Source organism: Rana temporaria, chromosome 2 (assembly GCF_905171775.1).
Source record: "Rana temporaria chromosome 2, aRanTem1.1, whole genome shotgun sequence".
Taxonomy (NCBI): Eukaryota; Metazoa; Chordata; class Amphibia; order Anura; family Ranidae; genus Rana; species Rana temporaria.
The window spans coordinates 509,850,773-509,874,016 of record NC_053490.1 but is presented as its reverse complement, the minus strand read 5'-3'; the positions used below and the strand labels follow the sequence as shown (position 1 = coordinate 509,874,016).

General features: G+C 42.6%; 1 protein-coding gene across 1 annotated transcript in view; it reads right to left on the bottom strand.

Moving 5' to 3' along the window:
* Positions 1 to 1,773: 1,773 nt before the first annotated feature.
* Positions 1,774 to 23,244, bottom strand: part of TTC3 (tetratricopeptide repeat domain 3) — a 181,810-nt gene continuing 160,339 nt past the window's right edge. Inside the window, exons 38-47 of the mRNA XM_040338963.1 lie at positions 22,468 to 22,536; positions 20,132 to 20,231; positions 15,493 to 15,596; positions 13,812 to 13,896; positions 12,136 to 12,237; positions 9,124 to 9,470; positions 6,463 to 6,604; positions 6,216 to 6,332; positions 4,381 to 4,473; positions 1,774 to 2,786 (exon numbers count right to left, since the gene is read on the bottom strand). Coding sequence (XP_040194897.1) covers positions 2,679 to 2,786; positions 4,381 to 4,473; positions 6,216 to 6,332; positions 6,463 to 6,604; positions 9,124 to 9,470; positions 12,136 to 12,237; positions 13,812 to 13,896; positions 15,493 to 15,596; positions 20,132 to 20,231; positions 22,468 to 22,536 — 1,267 coding nt within the window. The 3' untranslated portion in view covers positions 1,774 to 2,678. The remainder of the gene's footprint in view (positions 2,787 to 4,380; positions 4,474 to 6,215; positions 6,333 to 6,462; positions 6,605 to 9,123; positions 9,471 to 12,135; positions 12,238 to 13,811; positions 13,897 to 15,492; positions 15,597 to 20,131; positions 20,232 to 22,467; positions 22,537 to 23,244) is intronic.

Below are 23,244 nucleotides of genomic sequence, written 5' to 3'. Positions count from 1 at the left end.
CCCTTTAAAATCTCCATAGGCGACGTTTAAAAAAATCTACAGGTTGCATGTTTTGAGTTACAGAGGAGGTCTAGAATTATTGCTCTCGCTCCAACGATCGCGGCGATACCTCACATGTGGTTTAAATACCGTTTACATATGCGGGCGCTACTCACGTATATGTGTTCGCTTCTGTGCGTGAGCTCGTCGGGATGGGGCGCATTTTCTGGCTCCTAACTTTTTTAGCTGGCTCCTAGATTCCAAGCAAATTTGTCAAACCCTGCCTTAAAGTGTACACTGGTCATAACATTATGGCCGCTGACCAGTAAAGTGAATATTGATTATCTCGTTACAATGGCATCTGAAAGTCGATGGGATATATTAGGCATGTGAACATGTTGTCCCTGAAGTTATCTGTTGAAAGCAGAACAAGCATGAGGATTTGAGAGACTTTGACAAGGGCAGAATTGGCTAGATGATTGGGTCAGAGCATCTCCAAAACTGCAGCTCTTGTGGGATGTTTCCTGTCTGCAGTGGTCAGGACCGACCAAAAGTGGTCCAAGGAAGGAAAACCGGGTCATGAGCAGCCAAGTCTCATTGATGCATGTTGGGAGCCCATGTGGTCCGATCCAATAGAAGAACGACTGTACCTCAAATTGCTGAAAAAGTTCATGCTGGTTCTGACATCAAGGTATCAGAACACACAGAACATCGCAGTTTGTTGTGTATGGGGCTGTGTAGCCACAGACCAGTCAGGGTGGCCATGCTGACCCGTGTCATCAGCCAAAAGTGCCTACAATGGACATGAGCATCAAAACTCCTGTGCTTACAGCGTATTTTTAGTGGGACAAAAACATAGGGAAATGCGTATGCGTTGCGGAGATATACTGAACTTTTTCTTTGCAAACACATACACTGATCAACAGCGACCCAGGAAAATTATCCAAAAATCTTAGTAAACATGTTTTTTCTTCCCTACATCCATGTCCTGCACAAGGGTTGGCTTTAAGGCCCACAGGCCACACATGTGTGGCTGGGGGGGGCGGCCGATGTTTTTGTACTGAAAGTTTTTGTTCTCAGCAAAGAGGCCGAGCCATTGAAGACAACCCTCTGTCCACACTACAGATGTGTAGCTGGCGGAACAAGCTTCCGATCATGTGACCATTGACAGCACTCACAGGATCACAGATCCTTCCCATTAGGCATTCTGAAATTTTTAAAGGGATGCCAAGGTGGATGGGAAGGGGTTAAAGGGCTCTCTAATGAAAAGTAAAAAGGAAAAACAAGTGTAGATTTCAGCACCTCTTTCATGACCATTGATGATTAATTTCCCCACAGCGCCTATAGCTACAGAGGGGAATGGAAGCTTGTCCTGTACTTTACTGCCTGTTCAGAATATGCAAATAATTGCATGGTGCCGACACAGGATCATCTTAAAGTGATACAAATAAAAAAGTGAGAAGAGAGGGCCAGGCCGCTATTAGTTTTGTTATGGATATAATGGTGCCTATCTGGTATTTGAATATTGGAAAATTCTAAAATTTGAATATTGGAAAATCCGAAAAGTTGAATATTCGAAAAGAAAAAACAAAAAATAACTAATAATAAACTATAGGTATGGGAATTTCCTTTCAAATTTGGCTGTTGGTGAACCTAACAAATTAAGTATTTATCTGAAGGTACGAATTATCCGAAATAATGAATGCCCCATCTAAACAAATGGAACGGAATAAATGAATAAATAATAATAATAAAAAGTAATTTGTTACGTTCCAATCGTTTAGATATGGCAGTCGTTATTTCGGATAATTTGTATTCGTTACATTCACCAACAGCCAACTTTATAGGAAAATTCCAATACCTACAATTTATTGTTTTAGTAATAGTTACATTATTAGTTTGTTATTTCAGATTTTGGTTCTTCCGTATTTTCAAATTTACGGATTTCTGAATTTCCACAAATTCTGAATATTTGGAAACATTTCCGAAAGAAAGAATTTGTTGAAATTCGTTACAAAAAAAATACTTGAAACGAAAACAAAAATGTCATGTCTACTATCTGGTAAGTAAAAAAGAAAGGACCATTGTAGAGAGACACCAGTATTCCATTGTAGAGGAACGTCAGGTTGCAAAACCTGTGCTCATTGGCTGACAATATCTGGCTTAAAATTTACCAGACTCCCAGTGGCTGTTTCCCTGAGTCTATAACCCAGGGTCTATGAACACTTTGCCTGTGTCCTGTACTGTTTGATTAGGATAAAAAATAGAAAATCTTCAGATTTAAGAGAAAAAAAAAAAGGGGAAGGGTACTCCTTGAGTTCACAAAGTGAAACAAAGCAGTTTTATAGAATGGAGTTACAGTCCCTAGCAATTATTTATGTGCCTAGTGCCCACTTCAGTAGGCAGCAATATAACACTAGATGGACTTGTGTCTTTTTTCGACCTATGTAACACTAGGTTGTGTACTGTGAAGCTGGGTCCCCCCATTGACAAAAATAAAAAAACTGCACACAAAAGGAATACTGTCTGATAACGAGATAAAAGCACAATGGAAGATCTGGGCAATAAAGAGCGCAGTTGGAAGCCATCACAAGATACGCCCTTCTCGCGATCCAAGTCAGAAAAGAAAGATGGTGTGTAACTAGACATCTGCAATCAGAAGGATTCACAAGTCGGGGTTTACGGGGAGTACTTTGTGGTTATACGGTCCTCATTCTCCCAGCCAGGACAGGAAAGTCTTCTGGTAGCAGAGCGTGCTCTCTGCAGGTTGGACACGTACTCTGTGTGTTCAGCCACGTCTTAATACACTGCGAAGGAAAACAAAAAAAAAAAAGTCATCACAATGAGGGTGTGTACAGAAAAATAAAAAACGGTGTTTATTTTCTCTTTATAGATCATACATTCAGCTAAACCTTTATAATCTTATCAAGGGGTGTTTTTGAAGCACACTTCTGTGTATGCGGATTATAATGGAACTTCATTAATTATGGTAGAGGCAGGCGACCTTTGTCTCCTAGCTGCCATCTATGCCCAATATACAGTGGAACCTCGGTTTACGAGTAACGCGGTTAACGAGCATTTTTGAAAGACAAGCAATTTTTATTTTTTAAATCCTGACTCTGAGTGTTGTCTCACAAAACAAGCAGAATTCAAGCTAATGGGGTGTAGAGTACCGCATTTGGCCAGAGGTGCAGGGGCGTCGGTGACACTCAGAACGGTTTGGAGTTGTTCGGAAATACTCAAAACATTCCTGGGTGTTTCCAAGCCTTTTCGAGCTGTCCGAGTATTTCCGAGGCTCTCTGTCGCCCCCCCACCTCTGGCCACATGCAGTATTGCATGCCATAGAATGCAGAATTATCTTTTACATTGACTTTTATGGGGACACTCTTTGATATGCGAGTGCTTTGGATTACGAGCATTCTCCTTGACAGATTATGCTCGTAACGCAAGGTTCCACTGTAACTAGAACAGATAAAACGACATCCTATTTTAAAGGTTTTGTTAACCCATCTATATAAAATATGCCAGCCCGTCTATTAGAGGCTGGCATAGCTCACCGTGTCAGTAGTTTTAAAAAAACAAGTGTTCCAAATACCTAATTGGAGCCGTCTTCTGGCAAATCACATGACTCATGGACGCTTCACAGCTCCGATGGATTGCTTCTGCGGGAGGGGCCATGATGTCCCTTTGACGTCAGCCGTGGAGATCACGCGATTTTGCTCGTCTCCTGCGCAGAAGCCTTGTATCGGAGCTGTAAAGCTGCCGCGAGTCATGTGACCGGCCTGAAGACAGCTCAAAATTAGGTATTTAGAATGCTAGTTTTTTTAAAACAACTGACACAGTTTGCTATTCCAGCCTCTAATAGAGAGGGTGGCAGTGATAATTTAAAGTTTTTATTTTACAAGAATAGCGGCGGGAGGGCAGGGACAGACACAGACGGGGGGATGACAGGCAGGATGAGCGGGGTGAAGGGGGAGAGAGGAGAGCAGAGGGGACAGATATGTATGATGCAGGGACGCAAACAGACCACAGTGATCAGGGCGCAGCAGCCCTGATTTTCGTGGTCTGTTTAGAGAGGGCATACAGAACGTGGCAAGTTATGTTTTTTTTTAAGTTTAAAGGGGGGCAGATTACACGGCACAAGCACTGTGCTGTGTAATCTGCTTTAAGGGACCAGGATCTGCAGATTTTTTTCTTAGGTTAACAAACATTTTAAGTTATGGATTATTAACCTTATAATTTCAATTATTGTAACAACCTACAATCTTCTGATATTGCTATGCACCCCACTATATCCAATCTGCAGCAATGAAAATATGTACAGCGGCAAGGAAAGGAACCATCATGTGATTTCTAATCAACAACCACCGGATCCAAATTGGGTAAACAAAAGACACTTACATGCTTGTGGAAGTAGTGGCCACAGTCCAGCTTGTGCACGGGAGACTGCTTCAGCTCATCGTGACAGATTATACAGGGGTCTTCATTAAAAGACTGTCAGAGGCAATACAACAGTTAAAACAGAATTAAAATCGATCTTCACACATAAACAAGCCTCCCCCCTTGGACTCCTCCCACCTCCCTCAAACAATTGGATTATTATTTTTTTTTTACAATTTTGCTTGCTGTATCCCCAGGATGACGTATCCAGTTTCAAGTCTTGGCATATTCCATGCATGAGATACACTGTGCATGTTTAAGAGCTGACAGAGATCCTTGGCGTGCCTGCGTATAAGGAAAATCCTGCGATAACCCCACACATGTGCAGACATGTTGCACTTCTCTAGCACTCCCATAGACTGGAAGAAATTTGTGTACATGGTGGGGTTCCTGTGATTTTTGCATGCGCAGGCTGAGGGTCTCTTGCCAGGTTTTGTAGACCTGGCAGGAAACCCACAGCGTATCTGAGCATGCTCAGGATATTGTTCTAAGATGGTCGTTCGGGAGCAAAGCTACAAAGAACAACTCTAAGCTGGAAGGCGGACTAGTAAGTATGTATTTTTTTAATCTACATACAGGAACAATAATCAGGGATTATATACAAGTAGTAAGGTAGGGTGGAGTTTCTTTACATTTGCAAAGATTTTACTCCAAGAAACAAATTAGTAATATTTTTAAACAATAGGCTTCCCGGTACTTGGGGGAGGGAGTGGCAGTGCTAGCCAATCAGATGTGCTGTATGCACACTTATTATAACCACTTGCTGCCAATCGACGTACCGGTACGTCGCTTGATTTTAAGTGGTTGTACCAGGATGATGCCTGTAAGAGCAATCGGAGCCATTGGATTGTAACCAATTTTTAGGCATTTTGCCAAGGCACCCATGAAGATATTCAAAGGCACCCTGGTTAAAAAAAGGATGTCCTAATACAATAGAGATGATCAAGGACCCATCACCTGGTTTCAGTTTCGGGTTCTCCGGTGGGATGGAGAACCCAGAGGTGCAACGGTGGGCACTACTCTTCCCGCCACCTTTAAAGGGGTTGTAAAGGTAAAAAAAAATTCACCAAATAGCTTTTTTTACCTTAGTGCAGTCCTCCTACGATTTTGCGTTTAAATGTCCTTATTTCTTCTGAGAAATCCTCACTTCCTGTTCTGTCTGTAACTCCACACAGTAATGCAAGGCTTTCTCCCTGGTGTGGAAAAAGCCTCTTGAGGGGGGAGGGGGCGAGCAGGCAAGTCAGAACAGATAGAGAAAGGAGCAGATAGAGAAAGGAGCCGTGTGTTAGTGGGCGTCCTGACACTCCTGCTCGCCCCCTCAAGAGGCTTTCTCCACATTAGGGAGAAAGCCTTGCATTACGGTGTGGAGTTACAGACCGAAGAACAGAAAGTGAGGATTTCTCAGAAGAAATAAGGACATTTAAAAGCAAAATGGAAGGAAGATGTAAGTGAAGGAGGACTGCAAAAGGACTGTAAAGGAAGCTATTTAGGGGGAAAAAAATTACCTTTACAACCCCTTTAAAAGCAATCCAGTGACTAATTAGCCGCTAGAATGGCTTTTACTAGAAAACAAACAATACCAGGATGATGCCTGTAGCTGCAGGCATCATCCCCGTATACCACTTGAAAGCTACAATGTAAATATTCATACTGTATTGTGGTCTGCAAGTGGATAAAGTTCTGCCTCTAAAAAGATGCCTGTCTTTAAACAGACATCGCTGAATGAGGCATGGTAAGTTCGTATTGAAGAAACATCAACAGTAGGGGTATCACACATACAGTATGCAAGTCCATACCTCCAAATCATTCTGCCACTTGTTCTTGTTTGTCAAGTTGACCACTTTCCATGGGTGCTTAGACTGGGGTGAAAGTGTCTGAGGCATGGCAGCTCCTGCCTTAAATACAGCCGGGGTCTATATAAGATAAAACATCTATATAAGCAGATGACACCAGCAAATGAAAGAGCAAGAAGACATCAGTGACCACACAATGCTAAGCTGAAGCAGCAGAAGAATTAAGACGACCAGAAGTGAATCTACTCACTGCTGATGGTGATGCTGGAGTCCTTGCTTGGATGTCCAGTATATATTCAGTGACTCTACTTATGATATCTTCATGTGTGAGCCCAGAAAGAGTCCCATTATTTCGAACTCTAAAGTCCTTGATGAAGGCGGTGAGCTCAGCCCTGCATGGGGAAACAAACAAAATCAGCATGAAGGGTTGGTCTTACTTTTACGGCGGGTACAAGAGTGACTTGCAACTAGTGGCTCAGGAGTCACATCGAGATCGCAGCTCATGTCTGTTTATCTTACCGACATCCTCTTAGCAGGTGCGCAGGTCCTATCTTAACAGTGTCCAATGTCTACAATTTCTTATTTCCTAAGGTGGTGAACTGCTAAATGTGATCGCTTTCAATGGCAAAACAATTTAAGTTGCAACCAAAGTTCTAGAACTCTGAAATTCAGTAGGTGTGGCCCTTAGACATAATTTCATTCACTTCGCTTGTGTGGATGGGGGAATTTGTTCCCACCCACCTCTCCGCCACTGACAATCAGAGGAAGGTCTCTGTGTTCATTCCAGTGGCAGGTGCTGGAGGATTTTGGGAGGGGGCCCTCCAGCGGGGCCCCCTCTGGACTGTCCGACGCCGCAGCTTCTGTCTTCACCCAGTGTTCTGTCAGAATAGCGAACCTGTCAGATTAGGTAACAGAAGAATCATTCCATCAGCTGCGCATGTATATGACCGCTATCAGGTTTGCTAATCTGACAGAACACCTGCAGTCAGATGGCGGCAGCGGACATCTTACTACACCCAGCTACGGCTTGAATTTCAGAGTAATTTTAGCAATAACGTGAGCGTATATAATTACATATAGTATATTGACATCTGTGATGCCGTTTGGATGTTTAATTTGGAAAGTCCATAGGTTTAGCACTAAGCAGTGCGGGGTGTACCAACATGGCCTCCACCACCTTCCTACTGCTGGCGTCCAGCTTCTTTTAAAATGTAACTTTAAAACAGCATCACAGATGTCAATATACTATATTTATATACGCTCACTTTATTGCAAAAGTTATTCTGAAATTCAAGACGTGGCTGGGTGTTGCAAGATGTTCGCTGCCGCTGTTCGGTCAGATTAGCGAACCGGTCTGTAGTGGTGGAACAAATGCGCAGCTGAAGGAACATCACTTGGGTGGGAGGGCTCGGGGCACAGTGCTTTATAAAACTTGCCAATTGGGGTCTTAGGGTGTGGTCACGTACCTGGTAGAAACCCATTGGTCCGGTGCGCCGCACAGTGCACGTCCACAGACATGGTGCAAACTGGGGGGGCGGTGCCCTTGCGCCCATTGTGGACCGGCCAGCCACTGGTTCATTCCGAAAATATAAAGCAGCCTATGAATGAGTTGGGCTGAGTACTACTCAGCCAAGTTTGTTTGCGGACATAGGATGGGAAGTTTAGATCCCACAGCTGGAACACAGTGCTGTATACTGTATATAGCGGAGGCTGCACAGTTTACACAGTGTCCCCAGCGGGCGCACTTGTTAGTGTAGGAAATAGTCTGTTAGGGCCAGCTTGGTTAACCACTTAAGGACCGGACCAATACGCAGCTAAATGACCCAAGGGGTTTTTACAATTCGGCACTGCGTCGCTTTAACAGACAATTGCGCGGTCGTGCGACGTGGCTCCCAAACAAAATTGGCCTCTTTTTTCCCCACAAATAGAGCTTTATTTTGGTGGTATTTGATCACCTCTGCGGTTTTTATTTTTTGCGCTATAAACAAAAATAGAGCGACAATTTTTTAAAAATGCAATATTTTTTACTTTTTGCTATAATAAATATCCCCCAAAAACATATCTAAAAAATTTTTTTTCCCTCAGTTTAGGCCGATACGTATTAGTTTACCTATTTTTGGTAAAAAAAAAATATCGCTAAAAGCGTTTATCGATTGGTTTGCGCAAAATTTATAGCGTTTACAAAATAGGGGATAGTTTTATTGCATTTTTATAATTTTTTTTTTTTTTTTACTACCAATGGCGGCGATCAGCGATTTTTTTCGTGACTGCGACATTATGGCGGACACTTTGGACAATTTTGACACATTTTTGGGACCACTGTCATTTTCACAGCAAAAAATGCATTTAAATTGCATTGTTTATTGTGAAAATGACAGTTGCAGTTTGGGAGTTAACCACAGGGGGCGCTGTAGGAGTTAGTGTTCACTTTGTGTGTGTTTACAACTTTACGGGGGTGTGGCTGTAGGACTATCATCATCGATCGAGTCTCCCTAATAAAAGGGATCACTCGATCGATACGCCGCCACAATGAAGCACGGGGAAGCCGTGTTTACATACGGCTCTCCCCGTTCTTCAGCTCCGGGGAGCGATGGCGAGGGAGCGGCTATAAACGAATAGCCGCGCCGTCGTCCCGGATCGCTCCCCGAGGGAACCCGACCGCCGCAAGTACCGGGGGGGGGTCCCGATCGGACCCCCGTCTAGGCAGGCACGTACAGGTACGTACATGTGCCTGTCCGTGCCATTCTGCCAACGTATATGTACATGAGGCGGTCGGGAAGTGGTTAAATGACAGTAAAGTTGGATCTTAACTTAAAATATGCAGTACTCAAACATATTGAGTCGTTCTGGTGGACAACGCTGGTACCCAACATTGTCTAGCAAGATGGCGTTCGTGTGCCCCTGTACTCACTTCTTATAGCGAGGGAAGATATCATGAAGCTCGTGGATGATCTTATCAAACAATGTGGGCTTCGCAGGAGATGGCAGCGTTGGTTCAGGCTGTGTATGTGATTTTCTGTCTTGGCCAGCTGTCCCCTGATTGGATGAAGCAGCAGGGGGTTGGTTCTTAGATTTAGTATCAGCTGCAGGACACGGTGGAGCCTTCTTCAATTCTTTAGCTTGGACCTTTTTACCAGCGGCACCCTTCTTCCCTGGAGATTTGGCAGGCACAGGACTGGCAGGTTTAGCACATACAAGGCCTGGAGAAGGACTACTTGAGAGTCGAGTTTGATCTGGTGGAGAATGAATTTGTGGCGCCTGAAAAACAAAATATCACTTTAAAAATAGGAACCCTAATCTAATTATACAAGATAACATGTGGAAGGAAAGAAAATTGCTCGATTGCCCCCCATCAAGTCAACGTTGAGGGGGGAATCCCTCCTAGAAGCGCTATTGTGTTCTGCCGACAGAGTTGTGTTGCCAGCTATAGTCAGCGGCACTGATTTTGGAAAAACACGACAGGCTGGTTGTAGACAAGTCGACAGTGAGGGGGAAAAAATGGTAGGTTTATTTTAACAGTGAGAGACAGAAAAAATATATATCCTGAAAACGCATTTCAAGAAAGTTATAAATCTTATTTCACTAATTAAAATGCAAATCGTATTTGACCCTTCGCAAAACATGACTTGGTGGCAAAACCCTTGTTGGTAATCACAGACGTTTTCTTGTAGTTGGCCACCAGGTTTGCACACATCTCAGGAGGGATTTTGTCCCACTCCCCTCTGCAGATCCTCTCCAATTCATTAGGGTTTTGAGGCCGACCTTCATCTATAGGATGAAGGTCTGGGGAGTGGCTGGGCAACTCCAGGACCTTAATGTGCTGCTTCTTGAGCCACTCCTTTGTTGCTTTGGCTGTGTGTTTTGAGTCATTGTCATGCTGGAATACCCATTTACGACGCATTTTTAATGCCCTGGCTGAGGAAAGGTGGTTCTCACTCAAGATTTGATAGTACTGTACATGGCCTCATCCATTGTCCCTTTGATGCAGTGAAGTGAACCTGTCTCCTCTGCAGAAAAACACCCCCAAAAAGCATGTTTCCGCCTCCATGTTTGACGGTGGGGATGGTGTTCCTGGGTTAATAGGCAGCATTCCTCCTCATCCAAACACAGCGCGTTGAGTTGATGCCAAAGAGCTTGATTTTGGTCTCATCTGACCACAACACTTTCATCCAGTTCTCCTCTGAATCATTCAGATTTTCATTAGAAAACTTCAGACATGTACTTTCTGGAGCAGGAGGACCTTGCGGGCGCTGCAGGATTTCAGTCCTTCAAGGCGTAGTGCGTTACAATTATTTTGGTCCCAGCTGCCTTGAGATCATTTACAAGATTCTGCTGCGTAGTTTTGGGCCGATTCCTCACTGTTCCCATGATCATTAAAACTCCACAAGGTAAGATTTTGCATGGAGCCCGAGACCGAGGGAGATTGACAGTTATTTTGTGTTTCTTCCAAATAAATCGCACCAACCGTTGTCACCCTCTCACCAAGCTGCTTGGCGATGGTCTTGTAGCTCATTCCAGCCTTGTGTAGGTCTACAATCTTGTCCCCGACATCCTTGGACAGCTCTTTGGTCTTGACCATGGTGGAGAGATTGGAATCTGATCAATTGCTTATGTGGGCAGGTGTCTTTTATACAGGTAAAAAGCAGAGATTAGGAGCACTCCCTTTAAAGCGGTGTTTCACCCTGCAGAACAACTTTTTAGCATAAAATTCGGCATAGTAGCGCGAGCTACAGTATGCCTGTCTTAATTTTTTTATCCCCGTACTCACTGTGTAATCGTACATAGAAGATTCCGACTGCCCGCGGGGAATGGGCGTTCCTTTCAAGAGGGAGGGTGATTGACGGCCGGCTCTGGCACGTCACGCTCCCCGAAGACAGCCGGAGTTGGCTATGCGCAGGCGCCGTGAAGAGCCAAGCCTATTTCGGCTATTTCCGGAGAAGCGTGACGCGCCAGAGCCGGCCGTCAATCACCTTCCGTCTGGATTGGAACGCCCATTCCCCGTGGGCAGTCGGAATCTTCTATGTACGATTACACAGTGAGTACGGGGATAAAAAAAAATTAAGACAGGCATACTGTAGCTCGCGCTACTATGCCAAATTGTATGCTAGAAGAAATTTTTTTTTTTTTTTTTTTTTTTTTAGGGTGAACCCCCGCTTTAAGAGAGTGCACCTCCGCTCCTTTTACCTGTATAAAAGACACCTGGGTGCCAGAAATCTTGCCGATTGATAGGGGATCAAAAACGTATTTCACTCATTAAAATGCAAATCAATTTATAATTTTTTTGAAATGCATTTTCATGGATATTTGTTATTATTCGGTCTCTCACTGTTAAAATAAACCTACCTTCCGATTAGCGGAAGTTCCACTTTAGGGTGGAGCTCCGCTTTAAAGTGTTCCCCTTACCAGAAAAAAAAAAAAAAAAAAAAAAAGTGAACACTGTATACCCTCCGCCGGTCCCTGCTGTACAGTGCCTTGAAATTTTCCACATTTTGTCATGTTACAACCAAAACATAAATGTATTTTATGCGATAGACCAACGCAAAGTTGCACATAATTGTGAAGTGGAAGGAAAATGATAAACGTCTTACAAATGTTTTTGGATGTAACATGACAAAATGTGGAAAATGTCAGGGGGTATGAATACTTTTTCAAGGAGAGAATTAGAGAGATATATATATAGATATATATATATATATATATATATATATATATCTATCTATATATATATATATATCTATATATATATATATCTATATCTATAGATCGAGAGAGAGAGAGAAACATATCTATATAGAAATACATCTCTATGTCGTATTTATTATAAATAAAAAACTTTGCTTTACAAACTATTTTAAAACATAAAAATTATACAAACAAAATCCATTTAAAAAAGGAACTTCTATAATACACATCATGCACTCACCTGGTCGCTGGGTGGGCTCTGGAGACCGTTTAAAGGAGTCTCAGAGAGATTGTTTAGCTTTAAACCACTTTTGGCGGAGTTAATTTTCTCATCAAACTGAGCCTGGAAACACACATTGACATTACTGTTAAGCTCTGTGTCAACGTAAAGCAGAATCAAACCCACTGGTTTTACAAAAAAACTCAAGTTAGAAATATTTGATAAATGTTATTGAACCCTTAACCACTTTAGTCCCAGCTGCCATTTTAAAATGGTGGCCGGTCCATTGGCAGAGGCTGGCACTTGCACTGGAATCATGGGCTGATAGCCAGGTAAAATGATGAGTTCCTGGGCTTCTGATGCCTTTATAGAATGCTCCATAGGAGCCCTCTGCATATCATCTGCACCCCTCGCCGCTACCGTTCTTTCTCAATTTAGCCACACATGTTGATCAGAACATGAGGAAAAATAAAGTAAAAAAAAGTTTTCACAATCAGCAAGGGCTTTTTCACATGGGACGGATCCGTGATGATACGCCCCGCGAACCTCCGCTTGCTCAGCGGGGACCGCTCCGCTGATCCCCACACACTGTGAAGGGACCGCCCTGTCAGATCTCCGCTCTCCCCTATGGGGGGGGATTAGATGAACACGGACCATCTGTCCGTGTTCACCCGATCCGATGACGGATGGAAAAATAGGGTTTTCCTCCGCCTGCAGAATCGGAGGATTGCGGACCGGGATGAGATCGGGTGTCAGCGCATGTTCATCCGCTGACACCCGCAATCTCATAGGGATCAATGTATATCCATTTTTCATCTGAAAACGAATGGATGAAAAATGGACATACGGTCCGCAATTGTTTGAAAGAGCCCCAAGTCTTAAGGCTTGGAACCACCCTCTATTCATGTGGTCTACAAGTGCCATAATGATATCTACAGCCCTAACCATATTGAAACCAGAGATCTCTTTACAGTCGCCATATGCAAAATAGAAAGAAGTACAATTCTATCTAAAGTAAAAATGTATTTCCCCCTACTTTGAAATAAAGAGTAGAGAAGGGTTAGTTTTTTTTTGCTGATATTGCATGCATCACAACTGGGGAGATTCATCTGATTTGTGACCCACGGTGACCCACTGATAGCAAATGATAATACAAAATTTTACAGGTGTCACTGAAACTGCAACAAAAAGGAAAAAAAGATACAGAATTTCCCCCCATTTTGGTGGAATTCTCCTGTCTCCAGGACAGAAAGTGAAGGGAAATCTTGCTAATGGGACACAAAAAGCAAAAAACATTCCTGTAGGGGCACTCGTTCTGGCTCGATTCTGAGCCACACTGCCTGCTTCCATATGCACAGAAAGCAGGGCTTCTGCTCCCTCAGATGCAGCTGATCACATGGTACAGAGCCTACATCATAGGCGCTTTACTATAATGGGAGGTGGGGTATGTCGGAGCGACACACTAAACCACCAATCGCCACGAGCGTCTTGTTCTGCTGGACGTCATATGACGTGCGATCAGAACGCTAGAGCCACCGCCTGGCTGTCATTTTGCTATAGGGATGTGGTTAAAACATAACATTTTCAGAGAATTACAGGTTTTCTTTCAGGTAAAAGTGACATTCAGGGCACCATAGCTGCAATGTTTACAGAATAGTGCTAAAGCACCACTATAGGATTAAACTTGCTCATCTTACCTCTAACATTTCCATTTCCTTCTTCAGCTTTAACTTAAGAGTCTGCATTTCCCGTAATTGCTGTATTATGTGAGGTGCTGGATTACTGTGAACCAGAAATACATATCAATGAGATTCACCAACAAGGAATGAGACAGATTGGTAAAGCAAAGCGCTGAATCTAAGGCCCCGTACACACGATAGAATCTATCCGCAGATAAATCCCAGCAAATGGGTTTCTGCGGATAGATCCTATGGTGTGTACACGCCAGCGGATCTGTTTCCGCGGAGAAATCTCCTCTGGGATGGATTCCAGCAGATCGAATATTTGTTGTGCTGCACAACATATCCATCTGCTGGAATCCATTCCAACGGATGGATCCGCTCGTCTGTACAGACTTACCGGATCCATCCGTCCAAAGGGATTCCCCGCACGCGTCGTAATGATTTGACGCATGCGTGGAATTCCTTATATGACAGCGTCGCGCCCGTCGCCGCGTCATAATCGCGGCGACGGCGCGACACGTCATCGGCAGAGGATTTCCGCGCGGATTTCAATGGGATGGTGTGTACACTCTATCCCATCGAAATCAGCGGATTTCTTTGAGAGGATTTATCCGTGGAAACGGTCCGCTGGACCGTATCTGCGGATAAATCCTCTCGTGTGTATGGGGCCTAAGGGAAGATTTCAGCAGAGCAGCTCGCGCCAGTGGGACAGGTTTTTACTCTTTTGCAGGGAGAATTTTGTTGCCAATTTTATTTACATTACAGGATTTAATAAATGCAAAAAGACTGTCATTGGTCGCTGTAAGACGACATTTCCCATGGTTGTGCAACACTCATGTATAGTAATCCCCCCTATCAGCTTTGTGACCTGTGAGCAATGTCCAGCTGGCCATTAAAGTGCAAATCAAACAATATTGCAGCTTACCTGTTCTCAGATATGGCGGCAGCATTGGTTTTCTTTACCTTTACTTTCACCTGGCGATCCTGCCAAGTAACACTTTCTGTCCTAGGGTGACAACGCTCACTCACCGTACTGTATGTATGTAGGAGACTACTCTTGATTTGGAATACAAGCACTTCCTCCTCTTCATTACATAGGGCAACAGTCTACCAACTATAGCCCGGGGCCAGATGCGGCCTCTTGCTTGCCTTTATCTGGCCCTTTGAGCACTAGTCTATCCACTGACACCAACAATGGGGCACTATTCCTCCCACTGACACCAATGGTAGGGCACCAATACTCCCACTGACACCAATGCTGGAGCACCATTTCATCTACTGATTGGGCACTATTCCTCCCACTGACACCAATGATGGGGAACAATTCCATCCACTGATTTTGCACTATTCCTCCCACTGACACCAATGATGGGGCAGAAATACTCCCACTGATTAGGCACTATTCCTCCCACTGACACCAATGATGGGGCAGCAATACTCCCACTGATTGGGCACTATTCCTCCCACTGACAAACAGCTGCAGTCAACCTATCACTGCATTGTACAGCCAGAGCAACCACATCTATCTGCATACACCTGTACATCCACCTAAAGGAGTCTGTTGGATTCTTACGGCATCATGCACCTTTTTTGTGTGAATGAGGCCTTAGTCTTAAAGAGAGATTCATCAGCTAGTCCATTGTCCCTTTTTCACTTACAGAATAGAAACAAAACATCCAATAATAAAGGCAGATACCTGAGGACTACAGGATTAAACATACTGATGTTCCGATCTACAGTGGCAGCTCTGATCCTCATCTTTAAGAGTTCACATTGCTTCCTGTTCTCCAGCACAATCACCTACAGAGCAGAGACAAGAAAACACAAATAACCATCAATGGTAGGAATTAGGTCAAGAAGGCATTTAATTCATAGCAACCAACCAGATGGCTTGTATCAATTTTTGAGAATTAAAAAAAAAAAATCTTAAAAAGGGGTTGTAAAGGTAAATTTTTCTCCCTAATTAGCTTCCTTTACCTTAGTGCAGTCCTCCTTCACTTACCTCATCCTTCCATTTTGCTTTTAAATGTCCTTATTTCTTCTGAGAAATCCTCACTTCCTATTCTTCTGTCTGTAACTCCACACAGTAATGCAAGGCTTTCTCCCTGGTGTGGAGTGTCGTGTTTGCCCCCTCCCTCGGACTACAGGAGAGTCAGGACGCCCACTAACATACAGCTTTCTCTATATGCAACGCAGAGAGCTTCCTGACTCTCCTGTAGTTCGAGGAAGGGGACGAGCACGACACTCCACACCAGGGAGAAAGCCTCGCATTACTGTGTGGAGTTACAGACAGAAGAACAGGAAGTGAGGATTTCTCAGAAGAAATAAGGACATTTAAAAGCAAAATGGAAGGATGAGGTAAGTGAAGGAGGACTGCACTAAGGTAAAAGAAGCTATTTAGGGAAAAAAAAAAGGTGTACCTTTACAACGCCTTTAATCTATAGCTCATATTCTACAACAAAAAAAAAAATCTGACAAGTTGCTTGGGACGGATATCATTGTAAATCACCAAATATACTTCTATCCATTCACTGAAGAACTCAGCAGAACTTCATGACAGATGGGTTCCATGTCACCACCTGCCTGGCACAACTAAAGTAAAAGTATTCCCAGGGGGGTGGCCCTCTGATAGTGCCCAAAACCCGCCCCCAATCTGAAACACAGTAGTCAGTGTTTTGCCTAGCAGTAAGGACCTAAATTATTTTGTTCTTTTCTTTTACTTTTTTCTCCCCCACTTGATGGGTTTTTAAATGCAGTCAATGGAAATGTTTTATTAACCACTTGCCTACTGGGAACATTTATCCCCTTTCTGCCCAGGCCAATTTTTAACCATATGACATTTTAGATAACTTTTTTTTTTTAGACAGATAGAGCTTACTTTTGGTGGTATTTAAAGCGGAGTTCCAACCACAATTAGCATTTTTTAAATGTATGTCCTTTCATCCTGCGTTTTCATAATATAAATCTGGTCACTTACTATTTTACAATCTGCCGCCGATCCGCATAGATATTCAAAAAAGATAGTTTTATAAACTATGTCTACACCGTTGTCATTTTGCTTGTGGGCATTGTGAAGCCTACAGGCACTTACTTCCTGGAAGTCTTGGATGAGGAGTGATAATTGGACAGCGCACTGCATCCTGGGAAATGACACACATTTCCCAGGAGCATTAGAGGGATATGATGTCAGAATCCTAGGTGGTTTAAAAGGCAGATTTCGTGGGACCGCATAGCAACAGGCATTTCCAGATGAGTAAAAAAATAAAATAAAAATTTATTTATTTTTCTTTTTTTAGTCGTAAGCTACAGTTTAAAGCAAAATAGTTTTTTTGATGGAACCTCCACTTTAATCATCTTTTTTTTTTTTTTTTTTATTTAGCAAAAAATAAGACCAAACATTTTGAAAAAGACCATTTTTTTTTTCCCTTCGTCTTTGTTGCAAAATTTTGCAAATAAGCACATTTTCTCCTTCACCAATGGCCGCGCCAAGGGGCGCCGTGCCAATGGCCGCCGTCGGGGGCAGCGCCAATGGCCGCCGTCGGGGGCAGCGCCAATGGGTGCTGTAAACAGAAATAGGTCTGCTGGACCTGGTCCTTCCATCATGGCACTGTGTGTTTAGTTGACTTCACCAAGATCACCAAAGGATCATAGGTGCTTGTCCCCCAAATTGTTAAAAACATATGAAATACATACATGCGATCTGTTTTACCTGTCAAAGGATTTGTACTTCTGTCCATGCAGTCCTGAAATTTACACAGCCCTGCCACACAGCAGAGCCCTGTCTAATAAGTGCAGGAGATCTGATATTTCTCTGCTGGTGTTAAAGACATATTGGTCCTGCTCCTTCTCCAACCTGTGACTGGTCAGTAAAAGGAGAAGCCGCAGACTGATGAGCTGATATTTCTGTCCCTCTACTCTTTCCGTCTAACAAATTCCTTGATAGCCCATGAGCACTGCAGTACAACTGCCTGGTCCCTTGTAAATAAGAGGGAGGAGATGATGGACAGCCGCACTCCAATAGAGTGTAAAAAATGGTGCCTTTTATTCCAGTAAAACGAAAACTATAACAGCAAAAAAAAATCCAAACAGTGGGGTAACAGAGCTGACGCGTTTCACATCGATAACCGATGCTTACTCATAGCTCATGCATTGTCTGGAGTGGCGGTTTTCTTTTTCTGCCTGGTCCCTTGTGCCGCTTCTTCTCCCAATCTGAGCTCTGCTGTAAAAGTGGATCACAAGGGGATGATGCCAAGTCACATTCAGGGACTTGCACTACAGACAGTAAAAATAGATACAAGTAAATGTGTACTAATACAGAGCTACAATTATTTGTGTCTTATATCTATCTTCCTTTAGAAAGTCCTCCCCTGTGTTGAAACGTATTGCTCAGTTGCCTGCTTGCATATCCACAATAAAAACCTTTAAAGCTGCAGGAGCTATCCTGAGCCGGCCTCACTTCTTGTCTGAATAATTTCAATCATTAATCCACTCTCCTTCTGATCCTTACTGTTACTGTCCACCCTTTACAGCTAATAGATTTCTCTGCCAGTAATCATTTTGTTCACCAGCATTATATGAAAGAACACACCCCCAGCACCCCTTTAGATGTGCATGCTCAAGTAACCGATGAACAGATTGCCCAGCTTAAAGTGAATGAAAAGTCTATTTTTTTCCCCCTATAAAAACAACAAACATGTTATACTTGCCCAAAACTAATACAAATATTTACAATGCAGCGCTACTCTCTTGAAATTGCAAATCTGTGTTCATGACTCAAACAATCCACTCCATTAAAGGGTCACTAAAGGAAAACATTTTTTTTGCTGAAATGACTGTTTATTGGGTATAGAGACATACAAGTTAACCAATTCCTTTTAAAAATGATTAAAAATTGAATTTAATCTATGATATAATGTGCCTCTAGTTTCACTTTCGATTTTAAAGGTACATACATGAAGTTCCGGGTGAGAGGTGAGTCGGGAAGACTCACAGAACAAAAACAAACAAATCCAGGGCAGTGTTTTGTTTTTAAAATGAATCTGATTGGTTCTGAGGAGTTTTAGACACACAGTAATGACAGCTTAGACCACCAATCTCCCAGTACTGTGGTTATAAGGAAACAGGCAACCAGGAAGTGTGGAGATCACAGCAGAATTACAGCCACTTCAAAGCAAAAACGAACAATGGGGACATGAAACCAGTACTGCAGTAAGGTAAAGGAAGCTATTTAGCAAAAAAAAAAAAAATTCCTTTAGTGACCCTCTAAATATAGTCCCAATACAAATATATATATATATATATAGAATCTTGATCAGTGAACATCCGTAGGTATAAATCACCACTGTGCTCTTCTATGGACAATTGTGTACACCTCCACCAGCCGATATATCTACTCACCTCAACAATGAGTCAGATAGACTAAAATAATGAATATTTTGTCTACTTGTCTATGGTCGCTCTTGTTTGTAATAGCTCAGCTGTAAGATTAGCCCTCAACTGCTTTCCGTTTGATTCCAATAGGTGGGTAATAGATCTTTACTTACCTGCTCTGTTGCAGGGGATTTGCACAGAGCAGCCCAGATCCTCCTCTTCTCGGATCCCTCTTCTGTGATGCGGGCCCTTCCTTCTTTTCATTTCCCCCACAGCATGCAGCTTGCTATGGGAGCACCCAAGCTGAGTCACAGCTCTGTCTATTCAGACACGTAGGTCCACCCTGGCCACACCCCCTCTCCCCCAATTGGCTAGCTGACTTTGATAGCAGCGGGAGCCAATGACGCAGCCAATCAGGAAGGAGAATCACAGACGGCTGAGACATTAGTGGACATCGCTGGACAAAGCGGGACCTTAGGTAAGCATTAGGGCGGCTGCTGCACATACAAGGCTTTTTCATCTTAATGCATAGATAGCATTAACATTAAAAAAAACCTTCTGCCTTTACAAACCCTTTAAGGTTTATGTAAACAGTAACAATGCATTTCTATTGTGGTCTGTCAAATATGCTAATTGAAAGCATTTGGTTATAACTGCTCAGCAAAATAAAATAAAAAAGCCGTTCATCCAGCCAAAAATCTTGTGAGCTGATAACTTCTTGTACTATCTGCCTCAGGGTCTGTAATCAGTTAGCATTGTTCCCTGCCAACTCTGACTACAAAGCACCTCCTCCTATTATGGAGAAAATAGGGGAGGCGTTATGTAGTCCTAACACACTCTCCAGTGCTATATACAAAGTATTATATGCTTTGATTACTTTTCAGTTTTAAATGATTCATGTAGATGGCTTTTGTTATGGGTCTTCCCAAACTTAGAACTGGTGTTCTAGAAAGAAGGGTTCTCACCTCAGAAGCTAAGGCCCTCTGTCTGTTCTCCTCCCATTCCTCCTCGCACTTCTTTACATGCTTCTCCAGCGTTGCTTTTTCTTTATCAAATTTACTGTAACTAAATACACAGACATATATATATTCAGCTATACGGGAAAGTTAGCAGCTAATGTACACAGAATAATAAATTATTAAATACTGTTGATAAAAAAATAAAAAAATAAAAACTATTTGGGATTATATAAGAAAATAGCAATTGCAGGGGACTTGGATCAAAGGTTACACTACAAATGGAAGTACAGATTGTAAAATAACCTTTCCCCTTGCCACACACATTTGGACAATTACACCTTGCATGTGATGTTAAAAAAGCAAACTAAAGTCAAAATGATCCAGTATATCCAGATCAATATGCAGCTGACATGATTTCCAAATCCAGAAATTTCTTGTAGATGTCATGTTTAGCCCCACTCAAGTCCTTTTCCCAACCCGCCTACTGGTCAGTGAGGCTACTTATCACATTAAAAAGGGCCAACGTTCTCTGATGAATGCTCTCCTTGCCCGGCCTGTCAGTTTAGGTGGACGGCCATTTCTTGGTAGGTTTGCAGTTGTGCCATACTCTTTCCATTTTCGGATGATGGATTAAACAGAGCTCCGGGAGATGTTTAAAGCTTGGGATATTTTTTTTTTAATCTAACCCTGCTTTAATCTTCTCCACAATGTTTTCCCTGACCTTTGGTGTGTTCCTTGGAATTCATGATGTGGTTTGTTCACCAAGGTTCTCCAACAAACCTCTGAGGGCTTTACAGAACGGCTGCATTTATACTGAGATTAACCTTCACACTGGTGGACTCTATTCACAAATTAGGTGACTTATGAAGGCAATTAGTTCCACTAGATATTAGTTAGGGGTATCAGAGTAAAGGAGGCGGAATACAAATGCACACCATACTATTAAGATATTTGTAAAAGATGTTGAAAACAATTTATCATTTTCCTTCCACTTCACAATTATGTGCCACTTTGTAAAGGTCTATCACATAAAATCCCAATTAAAGTCAATTAACGTTTTTGGTTGTAACCTGACAAAATGTGGAAAATTTCAAGGGGTATGAATACTTTTTCAAGGCACTGTAATTTCAAGGCACTGTAAGCCTCTGCTTCATGTATTTTTCCATTATGTGCTTAGTTTCACTTGTCAATGTTTGGGATGGGTTTAACGTGTTATAAATTTGCAGTAAGGTTGGAAAAATCCCTTTGTGGGCGTTGTATGGTGGGGGCAAGGGGCTATCACAAGGCACAATCACTCTGAATGCCCAAACGCAAAGGGATGCCATAAACTTCCCATCCTACACCCAGAACAAAATTGAGTCAGGCTGAGCGCTGCACAGTCATTCATAAAACAGCTTTGTACTCTCTGAAAGAACACATTTAATTTTGATTGGCTGAGGCGAGAGTATGATATCATCTCCATTCCAGACAAATCAGAGGAAGCTTTGTATTTAAATCAGAGAATACAAAGCTGCCTATGAATGGCTGAGCAGAGTTCATCCCAGCTTAATTTTCTTCTGTGTTTGGGATGGAAAGATGACATTCGACAGCCTGAACGTAGTGATGTATACTGTATGTATGTACAAATAAATAGAGCACACCCGGCAGGCGCAACGGTTAGTGTAGGAAATACACTAGCAAAGGATAGGTTGGGGCGGTTGCCACTTTTTTGTACAGTTGGTTGAATTTGATGCGGGGGACGCACTGGATGGCTTCAGCTACCATTGTGCTCTTGCTGGGTGTTCCTTTAAGGAGGGGTGTCCTCCCTTCAGGCAAACCTGCCTTTAATCTATCCGCTGCTATATGTGCTTTAACTTGGTGTGGTGACCACTCTTTTTTTTAAGTTTGTTTGGGCCAGCTTGGCCCAAACAAACTAGTGAGTGAGTGAAAAATGTATATAGCGCTGCACATGCAAACTAAATTGCCTCTGGGCGCTTGTTTGACCATTTCTCCTTTGACCTCAAAAGAGATGGGTTTTCATCTTTCTCCTAAAGGCCAAGTGGTTCTCCTCCAACTGAATGGAGGTTGGTAAAGTATTCCAAAGTCGAGGGCTTTGGACAGCAAATCTTCTTTCTCCTAGTTGAAGTGAAATTAAAGCTGGAGATCGGCTTTTAAAAAATACTGTCATGATAGTTAGGAGATCGATCAGCTCCTGTGTATGATTTTGTTGGGCTGTGCGACATTGCAATCACCACAGATGATCAGCTAAATGGATAGGATTTTCCTTATATCATTACAGGGAGTTTTTTTGAAGGGTACAAACACGTAACAAATCGCATAACAAAAAAAAAAAAAACACTTACTGTATCTTGGCAAAATCCTTTATATATGCTTCATACTGCTTTTTCTTTTCTTGAATGCCTCTAGAACACCTTCGAGGAGAGAAAAAAAGAAAAATTCTGTTAAGTAGAAAAAACTTAAACTCATGAAGGCAAGAGAGAAGCACAAAAACTGATGCAGGAAAATGGCAATCGAACATAAGATCGAACAAATTTTTAACTGGGCTACACTGAGGTTGCAGAGGTCAGTGTCCAAGTAATTAGACAAGCTTATAAAACGGATATGCATTTGTACTGACAGCAATGGAACATGCGACAGTTTGACACTTGAAAATTCTGTCTAAGATGGGCTCTACAATAACATTTCTGTACCCCTGGGCACATTTATAAACCAGACCCATTAGACCTCTTTCACATTGAGGCGTGGAGCCGCGGTGACGGTATAGCCGCGCTATTTGTAGCGCCGCTATACCGTCAAATTTACCACGATATTCGGGCGCTAGCGGTGAGATTTTAACCCCTGCTAGCGGCCGAAAAAGGGTTAATACCGCCGTTAATACATAAGTGTGATTTTCCATCCCCCTTATTGCACCATGTATATTTGCTTCTTTGTTATGGCATTCATGTTTTACATTATGGTCATATGTATGTAATGTTTTTCAAGTTCATTCTACTCATTATTTTAGGGTGTTGTATATGCTTTGAGCATTTACATTTCATGTACAATATTACGAATTTTGACACTTCTGGCAATAAATCTTTACTCCCATATTGTCTCTTAGCCTGCCTCAAAGTCCCCTA